This window comes from Stylophora pistillata, chromosome 12 (genome assembly GCF_964205215.1).
Source record: "Stylophora pistillata chromosome 12, jaStyPist1.2, whole genome shotgun sequence".
NCBI lineage: Eukaryota > Metazoa > Cnidaria > Anthozoa > Scleractinia > Pocilloporidae > Stylophora > Stylophora pistillata.
This window is the reverse complement of record NC_142530.1, coordinates 15,619,060-15,633,047: the sequence shown is the minus strand read 5'-3', so window position 1 is coordinate 15,633,047 and position 13,988 is coordinate 15,619,060. Positions and strand designations below refer to the sequence as shown.

General features: G+C 41.1%; 1 protein-coding gene across 1 annotated transcript; it reads left to right on the top strand.

Annotated features, from left to right (window-relative positions):
• Positions 1–1,236: 1,236 nt before the first annotated feature.
• LOC111331221 (fimbrin) lies at positions 1,237–13,723 on the top strand. The gene is made up of 5 exons (XM_022936281.2): positions 1,237–1,737; positions 3,389–3,669; positions 4,336–4,554; positions 5,443–5,790; positions 12,802–13,723. Exons 1-5 carry the CDS (start codon positions 1,326–1,328, stop codon positions 13,402–13,404), a joined length of 1,863 nt encoding a protein of 620 aa, XP_022792016.2. The 5' UTR covers positions 1,237–1,325; the 3' UTR covers positions 13,405–13,723.
• The last annotated feature ends 265 nt before the right edge of the window (positions 13,724–13,988 follow it).

Here is a 13,988-nt window from a genome sequence, read left to right as displayed (position 1 = left end):
GACTCAACTGTCAACTTATAGTTCTGCAAGTTAGTTAGTCGGCAATAATTCTCATAAGTGGTGAAATAACCAACGTTGAAACTGGTCTGTTCAGCTCTCGCACTGACAGTGCAAACACGGTGAAAATCAAGCTTTTCCCAAAGCCTCAGTAGGTAAAACTGCCAGGACACCTTCTCCCCTTAGTGGACTTATCGCAACTGTTTCCTGTTTTGGTTACAGCATAACCGTTTTTCCTCTCGAATTTAGAAAAAATAACGCTCTACTTTTGTGCGCTTCAGTTCTGTGGTACTTTCTTACGTGATCAACTTTGACTATTAAAAGATACCTCATTGTTCTTTTGACACCTCCTTATCCAATTAGAAACCCTATCCGCCGCGCCGGTAGACGGGATTTGACTTAATTTGTCATTGAAATCATGGGTTTTTGCGCAGGCGCTTTTTGGCCCGCCCCCCTCGCCTCGTCACTCGTCCCAGAACTCCCACCCGTCCAATATGGCGACTTATTATATGGCTGTGTCTCACAAGGACTGGGAACTACCGAATTCACGAATTTGATTGGCTGAAATCAATATTGAAAGCGGTCTAGATTTTCCCATCCAGACCGGCATCTAGACCGGTCTAGAAAAAAAAGGTATAAAGAATATAAAAAATTGGCATATAAGACACAGCCGTATAATAAATATCTTATTGACCGAGCTAGATCGGTCTGTATGGGAGAATCTTAACTTGACCTCGGCTAATTAATATTCGCCGCGCCGAATCTCGCGCTTGAAAACACGAACTACCGCCCGCAAGCAGGCTAGAAGGAAGTAATTGAACTTTTATTGTCAAATATAAATATAGAGGCAAGACCGATACGACGTAGATAAGTTTTAAAACGGAGCACTATATTTCGGCTGGCAAAACCAGCCTTCTTCAGGTGAAGTGGGAATTGTGCAGTGGGAATTGTCATGGCTCTTGGAAATGTGCAGTGCTCCGTTTTAAAACTTACCTACGTTGTATCGGTCTTGCCTCTATATTTATATTTGTTATTTTGGACCTATCAGATCACTGCTGATTCAACGTACAAGAGTAGGATTATCGTCCACAATTGCTTGCTGAACATTTCACAGTTTTATTGTTAACCTCGACTCCAGTGCTCTCGAAGTGCTCTCTCTCACTCTCTCTCTTGCCTCTTGATATCGCGTGATCGCTAATTGACACATCAAGCCACTTATATGACAACATAACTATGACGTCACTGACCTTCGTCACCTGCCGTTTCGTTGTTTTGAAAGCTTTTTTTCGGTTACTTACAGAGTTCAAAAGACATTTAAATTTTCAGTCATGGCGGAGCTCACGCCTATGTTTTCAAGTGCTCGGATGGCAGAAATGAAACAAGCCTTCGATAAGCACGCTGAGGGAAAATCCTTGAAAGGCGAAGACTTTGGCAAAGTGATGAAAGAGTGTGGCGAAGAAGTCCCAGCTTATAAACTGCGAGATATCGTCGAAGAAGTGCAGAAAGAAAAGGGAGGGATGCTAAGCTTTGACGATTTTACCCAACTATTTACAAAGCTGTCTACAAAAGCGGTTGGTGGTACATACAAAAAAGCAATTGACAGCCGCAAAGGAGTCCAAGCCGTTGGAGGGACTTCAACATCATCCGCCGAAGGGACGAGACATTCGTTTTCTGACGACGAGCAGATCGGCTTTAGCGACTGGATTAACTCGGTTCTGGAGGAGGATCCTGATTTGAAAGGTTAGAAATATAACATACAAATAGAACGTTTCAAGATAAATAAGTTTCTTATGCAAGAGTTGTTTTAGCAAGACTCTGAGATGACGAATCATGCAACTGCGGAAAGATTCAATCTCTTTCGGTAAGGATGGAAAGATTTCCAGTGTGTTTATTTTGAAAGAAAGTGTTCATTAACTTTAACCAGGATAAAGGAACGAACTGCACTAAGTAACTAGCAAACATCGCAGTACTTAGACCAGACCACTATGTACACTAAAAAACAGGTTTTTTTCTTGACAATTGTGTCGATTGTACGTCTATTTAGTCAAGTAATTCAAGCCTATGCAAGCTAATAGTAATTATGCTTTGGATCTATCTGACACAGTATATTTAAAATTTGGTTAATAGGTAAGGTTCTCACAGATAAAAGAAAAAAAATTGCCAAAACCGTCGCACCAGAGTAACACATAACCTAATATTATTGGACTTATTTGCATACGAACCAATCTTCGTTTGCATTGGTAATTCATGGTACCTGAAGTGAGCTTTAATTTGGGGGTACACGAAAGTGAGATGGTAAGAGCTGGGTCCAAAGTAAGGTTTTATTTTAAGAAGGGAAATCTTATGCAAGGGTCTAATCCAGGAATTTGAGGAAATGACTGGCAAGATTATTTCTCTGACCAAAGTGTAGGGGAGGGGGGGGGGGAGATAGTGAACCATGGGTAATTCTCTCCCAAAAGCTACGGGCTGCATGGGGGCTGTGATACATGGTCTTGCAGGAATGAGATGGTATAAATAAATTCTAGCTGACTCTTAGTTTTCTTTTGAAACTCTGTCAATTTGGATCCGCTCGTCAATTCTCCGCTATCGGTTAATGCTACTTATTAGGGACCTTTCGCATCGCGTTTACTGCAAACGGCAAACGGCTGCTAGCGGTTTGAGGTTTCTCGTTTGCCGTCGTCACCAAAATTGAATTTAGCCTGGCGTTGACGTCTTTTGGCGGGAAAAGCCTACCTTTAAAGAGCCTTTTTATCTTCTTCAAGGTATTTGAGATAAGGCCATTCATCCTTTCTCTACAAGCTCGCCCTGAGAGCAAGACGGGTTTTTTGTCTTCCGAAAAAATAGGGGAAAGTACCCTCGGAATTTCCTTATAATCAGCGGGACATTTTGGCCTTCGCTGGGCCACTTCGGTCGCCAGCATCACCTCTTGGCAAGTGTTTGGCTATCTAAAAGGCATTTTCTAGAAATGGAAGAAGGCATACATTGATACAGAACTCCATAACTGTGCTTCTTTGCATCCACATGCTTAGGAACTTCGAGCCGCCATTTTGTTTTAAAGTTCTTTCTCCACTCGGCTTTCTTCCATTTAGATCAAGCAAAATACATTGTTTTTTTAATCACAAGAAAACCACATTTGGATCCATAAATGGTAGAAAATCCTTACTTAAAGTGTCAAACGTAAGTTGGTTTCGTTAAGTGCCCAAAAAACCTTCCCGTAAGTCACTTACGGCTGGAGCGCCTTCTGCCCGTCGAAACTGGAACCGCAAACTGCAAACGTGACGGCAAAGCGGTGGTCACGGGACCACCTCAGGTTCGCCGTTTGCCGTAAACGCGATGCTTAAGTTCCATAATGATGAAGTGAAACCTTAACATAATGCCTCCACTTTCACAGACAAGTACCTCCCAATTAAGGAGGACGATAAAGATAGTCTTTTCAAAGCCGTGAAAGACGGGATTCTGATGTGCAAGCTCATAAACTGGGCTTGTCCTGGGACCGTTGACGAGAGAGCTATCAACAAGACCAAGTTAAACGTGTACAATATTCACGAAAACCAAACTCTGGTGTTGAACTCCGCCATGGCTATCGGCTGTAATATTGTCAATATTGGTGCACAGGATCTAATTGAAGGAAAACCTCATCTGGTGCTGGGCTTACTGTGGCAAGTTATCAGGGTATGTGAAGCTTTATAGTCGATCTATTTTTCTCGCAAAGCGTTTACTCCAAGACTATTAACGTCATGTGTAGGCCTTCAAATACATGGGGCGCGTATTGATTTTAATTTCCAAAAGTTTCGCGCAGCGAATGGGACGGTATTTCTAATCCCACGCGGGTGAGGTTCCCTGAGGCGGGTCATTTTCTTAGCTTTTGAGCTCCTCGTTGACTGCCATTTAGTCGACGGCATGCTGGAAGAAAATGATGACGTAGTTGTCTTATATACCGTAAGTTCCGCTATGCGGGAAAAAAAAGCAAAGTTGTTCGTAAGGAGATAAACAGCTGTTTAACGGCAGTAGCAGGCTTGGAGTATGAAAGTGTGCAGGGTTATAAAGACACAGTCTGATACAACTTACCGGAATCTTGCCGAAGGAAACTAATCTCTGAAACTTCTCTTGTTATAATCGCTGACAAGCAGAAAAATACTTAATAGCTCGATTTTCAACTCATAGCTGAGGGAATGAAATGATCTAACGCTGCTTATCGAAAGAAAGATCTTGAACCGTTGCGAAGCATATAAGATTTGTCCGTACACTGGGAAGCTGCTCTTACGAATGACAGAGCGGAAAAAGTATACTATTTATTAGAACATACTCATTCTGATGCTTATTATTGCTTTCTCTTAGATTGGTCTGTTCGCTCAACTGACCATTCAGAATTGTCCCGGGCTTGTTCGCCTGGTTCAAGACGACGAGACCATCGAGGAACTGCTCCGTCTTTCCCCAGAAGCCATCTTGCTCCGTTGGTTCAACTACCATCTCCAAGAGGCCGGGCACCATCGGCGAGTCGCTAACTTCTCATCTGATATCTCTGATGCGGAGAACTACAGTGTTCTACTTCACCAGGTAATCAGAAATATTTCTTTAATTTATTAATTTAATTTTTTTATTTTTATTTGAGGATTTATACCAAGTACAGGAGCAGAAACAACAGGACATGGGTCCCCTACGAGGTTTAAGCTCGAACAACCCCACCCATCCCACCCCAGGGAGGACATCCATCACACAGTAATCTCGTGCGTGGGAAATTAACGTCCCCTACCCCTAACCCGGCGGGAGACGGGACCTCCATTTATTCGTCCCTATCCGAGAAGACTAGAATATCTAACCATTTCTTGATGTTATAGAAAGGTAGCATATTCTTCTCAATTATCTTAAGACCTTGAGTGTTGGTCCGGCCGGGACTCGAACCCTCGACCTCCCGCACAACAGTCCAGCGGTCTATCCATTGAGCTAACCGGGAGACGGTTAAAATAACTTTAAGCTGAACCTAGAGCTCATGAGAAGCATAGCAGGAGAGCTTTCCATTGAGATCGAACTTCGTGTGAATCATGATTTCTTCTCTTTCGGATTCTGGTCATTGACGTTATGTTTGTTTCAGTTAAATCTGGAATAAACCATACAACCACCAATGAGACAAATTAGAACGCAGGAGTTCCGGCCATAATGCCAAAACCGTCCTGCAGCTTCTGTTGAATGACCAATTTATTTGAATGCGCAGTTCACAGATATCATTTTCATATATTCACGGTCATTTCTTCATCACTTCACTTCAGTTGGCTAGTTAGCTAGCTCAGTTGGTAGAGCACTGCACCGGTATCCCGTACAGGCCTGAATTTTTTTTCAGGCCTTATTTTCGCTGCTCAAGTAGTGTTCATCACTGCGAAGATCGCTTTGGAATTCTATTTTTTTTTCTAGATTAGTTTTAATAAATTTAGCATTTTCCCCTTCCAGATCGCCCCTAAGCAACTTGGGGTCGACCAACCACATGTGAGCGTGTCAGACCCGACGAAACTTGCCGAGCTTGTACTCGAAAATGCCGCCAAGATGAAATGCCGCAAGTTTGTGCGAGTCAGGAATATTGTTAATGGAAACGCGAAGTTGAATCTGGCATTCGTCTGCAACTTGTTTAATAACTATCCTGCGCTGGAGCCAGTTGAAGAAGAGCTGCCGAACCTTGAAGAAACACGAGAAGAGAAGACATTCCGTAACTGGATGAACAGCATGGGAGTGAATCCGTTTGTGCAAAATCTTTTCCTAGATTTAGATGACGGTTGCGTTCTCCTTCAGCTGTTTGAGTTGGTAATGTATAAAGAACCTGTCATTTCCTGTTTTTGCCACTAAACGGCGCACAGTCATTTCGGGCGCTTTTCTTGAAGGTAAAATCAAAGTAATTACAACAATAAATCAGACCAAAGGAAATTTTCACAAGGACTTAAAGTCCCTGTCACACTTATTTTTTTATTATTTCACCTCAAAATGTAATGACTCTAGAACGTGTTTCAGCAACATTAGCGGTATTTTACCGTTTTCTGAATTTTTTATCAAGCTCTATAATCCTTAGATAAATGTCTGGCCGAGCAAGAGGGGACTGGGTGCCGTGACCTCAAAGTAGTAAGCATATGTTCTTATCATGCAAACAAGTGGGCTTTGTAATTTCCCTGGCTATTTCGGTGATAGTTTCGTGTCATTATGTCCGATATTTCCTGTTATTCTGACGAAAGTTTCTACTCCGATGACTCAGAGTTTAATTATATTCCGCAATACGTGGCGATTGAATCCGAAATTGCAACTCAAAGCGGTGAGATGGAGGACAGGGAGGACAACATAGAAGGGCCAAATTCAGACAAGCCATTAGCGTATCGGAAAAAAAAAAACAGAAAAGGGACAGAATGTTAACAAGTCGTTTGAAAGGTCTCGAATCTACGGAAAGTGGTACGTTACATGAATTTTTGCCGACTTTAGTGACCGCATGTTCAAGCTCAGTGGACACCATCGTCTTCTCAAGCCGGGTTCTCGAATCTTGCATCAATATCGCTCTTATTTCTCTTATGTAAGACCTACAAAGTTTTGAAGCAAATAACTTGCAATTTGTTTGATATGGTTGGACATAAAATATAAATTTTGTAATCAGCACATCGTCTTAGATCTTTCGAGCGGGAATTTACAAACTGCATGTTATCAGTCTTCTAGTTTATGTTGGGAATATTATTAGGTGTTGTTCTGGCCATTGATGCACCGAGTTCTTGTTAAATTTTAAAGAAGGCCGTTGTTGTCAAAAGAGCAAAGAATGCACGGATTCTCTTAAATCGCGGGCTGTACTGAAAGATACGAGAAAGCCGATCGGTTGAGAAATCCTCCGGCTTGAAATGTATCATATTTATTTGCCTATAAGCTGAGCGATTTTTGCACGAAAATACTCTGAGAACTAATCAAACGTTAACAAGACTGGGGGTTCGGCTTACGGCGAGTATTTCTTTAAAAAACAAAATTCTTACAAGAGAATACCGTAAATTTAATGTTTATTCGGCTCTTGAAGAGCCGCGCGGTCATCAACTTACACAAATTACTAGTCTTACGCAAAATTATAGTTACCCAATCACTTTTATTTGAATGGAGCCGTTTTGTTTGGTGATAACTTCATGAATGAGTGTTAAGGTTACTTCCTACCTTCGCGGGTGTCCTTCGGGAAAAAATTCGTACGCGCGCTAGTTTGAAGAAAACCCTAACAGATTATACATCAAAACAAAGCTTAACAAATGCTGTTTACGCCAAAAATATAATTTAGGCGATTTTTTCATTTGGGAAGTGCCAGGAGCCGGTACGGCGTGAAACGACCGAGGGTCCTTCTATTGAATTTATCTGGTATTGGATCCTGCGGCACGAGAAAAATGGATGCACAGTCTCATTCACAAGGCATCAATCAACAAGAGTGTGTCAGACTTTTCCGATATTCTGGTTGGTTGTTTAGATATTCGCATCTAAAGTTAGAGTAGCGAAAAATATGCGAAGCGTGTTGCGTAAATGGACACCACGTGAAAAATGGGTCTCTGTAAAACGTGGACCGGATAGGTGCGGATGGCGGATGCGGATAGAAAAATGCGGATGAAAAATTGCGGATGGAAAAGTACGGATAGAAAAGGAAATCGGTTGGAAAAAATAAAACAGCAACAACAACAAAACAACATTCGCTGAGGTAGTAATTAAAAAGGAATTTACCTTTTGCTCCGGTTATTCAAGACTAAATAGAGGAGGAAATTTAGCACAAAAAGAGTCCTCAAAGTTGGAATGACGGGGGATGATAGTTCCACTGAGAAACATCAAGAATTCTTATCTTCTTTAATTCGCAAACTTAACCAAAGTTCCTTACATGCAGTTCAAGCTTCAGTCTTATCTCTCTATAGTCTAAGTTATCCCTGGACATTTGGGCGAGTGACAATAACTAAGGGGTGTGGAACCAATCAGTAAGAAGTGTAATTTTTCGATAATATGCTTAAAAAAACTGGATTCAATCAAAAATATGGCGGAAAAAATACCCGCGCGTGTGCCAAAAAAATTAAGGAAACAAAGATATGTTCGAAAACAAATGTCCAAGGATAAAGTAAACTTTACAAGCGGTAACTACTACCTGATAAACAACAGAAAGAAAATTAAAAATAACTTTCTTACACCTCCTTTAGTTCGTTGATCTCAGTATTATACAACAGGGGTAAACACTAACTGAATCGAACATACTTGAGATTTTATTTAATTAAGCTTAAGTACAAAGGTGTTTAACAAAAAATACTTTTTATTCATTGATAGACGGAAGCTTTACGTAAAGCTTGTGAAAATAGAACGAAGGTCAGACACAGGCTGAAGCAGCATATTCATTTATTAAAGTTTAACAATATAAACTCTTTGGTAAAACCTCTATTCAACAAGATTCATTTCAAACTCGAGAAGAAAAATAGAGATTTGTAGATATAAAGTCAAGACACCCTACGTCCTATCTCTTTCCATGTTGTGTTCTGACTCCGGAAAATCGGAAAAATACAAATCGCAGATTTAAAAGGATACAGTTTGCTCAGGAAGTTAGAAAGCACCAGCCAAATTGAAAATGACAAAACCATTAGTGTAACAGTAACTCACCATGTGATCTCAAAAACAGGCAACTCCCCGCTCTCTGAACCAGAACTTTCCACCACGACCTCCATCATGGTAGGCGTCAACATGAAAGAGTGGCAGCGTTTCATGAACGAGAGCGTTGATTGATTTGTATTGTGACACAGGCAGCCCAAGCTCACTACTAGCAGCGCGGACGTGACTCTTGCAGTGTTGCGCAATGGTTATTTATAAAGGTTTGTATGGGATGTTATCGGTTTACCTTAAAAGAGAGAAAAAATGTCATGTTTTGAAATAAAATTGACTTACCTTATTGCCTTGTTGTATTCTTTGTTGGTTACCAGTGTCTCAGGCCATTTTGAAGCGTTTTCGGCGAGTTAGCGCTATTTTGGTGTTTTAGCAGTGAAACAAGGGTAAATCCAACCGAGTTCGACATAGCGGGGTTCGACTGTAATGACATGTTTAATGTTGTTGTTGTTGTTGTTGTTTTTTTTTTTTCCAATCGATTTTTTTTTCTATCCACATTTTTCCATCCGCAATTTTTCATCCGCATTTTTCTCTCCGCATCCGCCATCCGCATCCGCCATCCGCATCTATCCGGTCCTCGTTTTACAGAGACCCGTAAAAAATATTTCAAATATCAAAATTTCCTGACACACTTTTTGTTCGTCATCATCCCAGGAATGTGTTGGCGAAATTTCACGAAAATCGGTCAAATCTACATACCCTATAAATTCGCTCAAAGTGTATGTATTCCTCTCAAAATCAAATGCGAGATATTAGCTCCTAAAGGTTTGTAAACAACGAGCGCCACACCAGGAGATTATCTCGCCTACTGAAACCGCGAACCAATGAGAAGACGAGGCCTCCTAGCGTCAATGACAGTGGGTCAAGATTTTCCCGGGAAAAGTATCGCCTAGCAGTCACGTTTTTTTATCTCACTCTGTTGATCGTTTAGTACTGGGCAAAGTCGGCGAAGGAAAAATCCGCGGCAGAAAGGGTAAATCTGTCGCATTCTTCTTTTTCTCCAGTCGTTTCGTCAGAGTCCGACGAAGAATCTTGTTTACAACCTTCAGTGGCACAGCTCATTAGCCTAATGAGCTGTGCCTGTTCGAAAATATAAGATGGATTCTGTAGAATCGAGGCTGGTGAAATCAACCAATCATCTGGCTTAATATTCTGATTAGGATGGAAACTCACACAAGAAGAACGTTTCAAGAAGTCCTAAGATATGTACAAAGTGGAAATCTAAGTGAAGAATGTGCTGACTATTTGCAATATAAATGTGAAGGGGCTGTCAATATCCTCAACATGTCATCACTAATTTACAATATTTGTTAATCAAGCTGAAGAGATTTTCTGAGTAAGCACCACATCTTTTCTATCCTAATCAGAATATTAAGCCAGATGATTGGTTGATTTCACTAGCCTCGATTCTAAAGAATCCATCTTATATTTTCGAACAGACACATTTTTTTTCCTTTTCACAAGATTGACTAAGGTTATGTTTTTATACAAACGTATTCTTAAAATTCGTTGCCAACAATTGCGAGTGACACATCAAAGTTTAGAGATAAATGATTAAACCCGTTTGCTCGCACAGGCTTACTACACATTTGCAACTTCTCAGCATAGTGGAAAACACGAGTGGAGAAGAGATCAATACTTCGCCATTTACTTACTTGCTGCATTCTGGTAGCCATCTTTAATTGCCTCTCATAGGGCCTTCTGGGGAACTTGATGCCCAGTGCTCCTCGCTTAGCCAAGCTGTGCCTGTTCCTAATAGGTTGTGCCTGTCCCTATAATGGCGTGCCTGTTCCTAATAAGCTGTGCCTGTTTCTAATAAGCTGTGCCTGTTCCTAATAAGCTGTGCCTGTTCCTAATAGGCTGTGCCTGTTCCTAATAGGCTGTGCCTGTTCCTAATAAGCTGTGCCTGTTCCTAATAAGCTGTGCCTGTTCCTAATAGGCTGTGCCTGTCCCTATAGTGCCGTGCCTGTTCCTAATGATTTGTGCCTGTTCCTAATAAGCTGTGCCTGTTCCTATTTTGATGTCTGACTTTTTGTTGTGCCTGTTCCTATTTGGAACTGGATTTTGACCCTGATCCCGCTTTATAGCTTGCCCCAAGGATAATCGAATGCTGCCGATCTTCAGAGGATGCCGAGCTTGTCGAAGGCTCCTCGCCACACCAAGAGCCTTTGTCCCTTTTAGCAAGGACTTTTTTTTTTTTTAACAAAATGCTTCCATTTCTCTCTTCTTTAGGCCTGTTTTTTTCTTTTTCTTTACCCAAGGACTCCTCTCTAATTTTGAGTTATGTTTTTTATCCACGAGAAACGACTTTCCACGAGCAGATGACTTCCACGTGTGAATTTTGTCAAGTGCGCGATGTAAACTGACACTTTTTGAGATTTTTAAATGGCACGTAACAACCACGTAACAACCACGTGACGTGGTTGTTACGTGTCCATACCAAATTAGGTAAATAACCAATTTTGCGCTAAATAACCAATTTTCAATTTTGGTTATTTAGCAAATAACCAATTTTCAGTTTTGGTTATTTACAAATAACCAATTTCCCGTTTTGGTTATTTAGCAAATAACCAATTTTCAGTTTTGGTTATTTACAAATAACCAATTTACAGTTTTGGTTATTTAGCAAATAACCACTTTGCAATTTTAGTTATTTAGCAAATAACCACATTCATGTTTTGGTTATTTGCTAATTAACCAATGTCTCGTTTTGGTTATTTATAAATGACCAAACTGCAATGTGGTTATTTACATGTAACCATACTTGTTTTGGTTATATACAAATATTAACCACTCTAAATAATAAAAATACATTTGGCGCCCCATACGAGAACCATTCCAGAAGTGTTTGATTTAATTCAGGATACTTTGAATACAGCTCGTTTTGCTGACATTTTAAGCTCACCATTCGTCTCAGTTAACAACTCACGTTGACCTTTTACAATATTTCGACAAAAGTTTTGGTCGCTGCTCATAGGCGGGATCGGCTCATAGGCAAATGATTGCAGTATTGAACATATGCGTGAATTCGAAGTCGGTGTTTTCATAAAAATCCAACAGCCTCTGAAAGCTAGAAGTTTAGTGACTCGGCTTATAGCTAGGATCGGCTTATAAGCAAATAATTACGGTATTGAACTGAATCCACCTCTTTCCCCTTTGATCGCCCTCGAAAGGAATCTCGTGGAGTGAAATATTCTTTCTCGAGTCAGGGGTATTTGAACAACCCCAAACTACACATCGAAACGGCATTTTTTCGCTCAAAAGATCGTAAACAATAGATTCCACACCCACTTTGCTTCTTTGATAAACTTGGTCTTACTACCGTGACGTCATGAATATTTGGGTACCAATACTCTTTCACTCTTTCGGCCAAAGAGATAAGGAGAGCCTAAGTTCGCTACAATTTCGGACTTTTATCGCCTCGTAAAATAACAAAGATGCATCAGAATCACTCAAAAATCTTACCAGACACCCTCTACATGATTCTATTTTTATAATTTAATCTGAAAAGTGGGTGTCATAGGGACTTTAAGGAGAGATCAAAGTGGAAACAATCAACAGCGACCCAAAGCGCAAGAAAATGTGGCTACCCCTTTAGTTTTAGTATGAAATGTAAATGGTTGAGCGAGATTCTTGGACCAATTACCGAGCGACATGAATCAAACAAAAAACATTCTATGTTATTCATCTTGGTTTCGAGAAACTATAGTCAGACTATCTCGCGAGTACTTCATAGAGCCTAGCTTGTTCTTTGGTTCAATTCCTATGGAGAACGTTGCAAATTTTCCTCACACCCGCGAAAAGCGAATTAAGTATCTTGCGATGTATTTGTGTCTTATTCGAGTGCCCAAAATCGTTAGAAAGAAATCTAAGTCATACGTGAGGATTCGAAGGTCAGCCAGCACTGACTTTCCAATACGGATGCTCTGCCAGTTGAGCTACAGAGAACCTGCTGACCAACTGGTCATGCTGTGTTCATATGTCATGCGAGAGGTAGGAGGCGAAGAAAACAGACGCGTTACTTGCTATTCGCGCTGGCCTCGCCCTTGCCTTCAATCGACTGAGAAAAAAGGCACATTGCCCTTTCTGTAGGCTAGGATGGGTCAGCAACGGTCGAAGGGGGTAGGGGAAAATGTGAGCCATGTCGTCAAATAGCTATTTTTTTTTTTTTCACTTATTCAGGTGAAGAGCGGCGTGGTGGACTGGAGCAAGGTCAACAGGCCACCTTACAAAAAGATCAGCGAGAAGATGAAGAAACTCGAGAACTGTAATTACGTGGTCGAGGTCGCCAAGAAACTTGAATTTTCCGTGGTAGGAATCGGAGGCAAAGACATCTTCGACGTAAACAAGAAGCTGATACTGGGTATCCTTTACCAGACCATGCGCGCTTACACACTGGTGGTCCTGCAAAAATGCACCGGAAGCGATAAGATAATCAAGGATGAAGAGATCATCGCATGGGTCAATGAAAAACTGACAGACGGCGCGAAAGACAGCAGAATAACTTGTTTTAAAGATGTCAGCATCTCAAACGGTAAGTCAGTGATCGATCTAATCGACAGCATCAAGCCAGGTGTTATACGTTATAACATGTTGGCCGAAGGGAAGACACTGTCAAACGACGACAAGTTGTCGAACGCCAAGTACGCCATCTCCATGGGGCGAAAAATTGGCGCCAAACTGTACGCACTGCCAGAGGACCTGGTGGAAGTGAAGGCTAAGATGGTGCTGACCGTGTTCGCTTGTATGATGGCTGTTGATCACGCGATTACCACTGCAAAGTGAAGTGCTGGCCAGATTTAAAACGTTTGGGAAATGTGAACTTTAAGAATAAACATTTGTCCATTTAAAACAAACTGCACGAGAGCACTCAAGTACTTCTGAAAACTCATTTAGGCCACTTTAAGAGAGAAATATTGTTTCTGACTATAATTTGCGAAACGGTAGTTGTGGTTGCATTGTTTGCGCTCCCTTCACCAAGTTTCACTAAAGACATTGATCATTAAGTGTTTCAAGATTAATAGGTGAAGTACGTCTGGATCGTTGTTAGTTGACACGGTTATTGCCTATCTATATTTCAATAAAACTGTTCTGACCTGGCTAATATATGGCTGGCTGGCTTCGGCGTGACTCAGTGACAAAAGAAGTGACCAGCGACTGAGTCAGTACGATCACGGCAAAAGTAATTGGGAAGGTAGTGGAACTCAACAGTATCAGAAGCAAGATTCGTGCAATTTCACTCGACTCTCGATGGTTCAGTTTTTAAACGACAGTGAACCAGGGGGCAGCTGTAGGGGAGAAAAGAGAAACAGGGATAAGGTGAAACATGACAATCTCTCAGACACTCATGACTTCGATTCAGGAAGTGA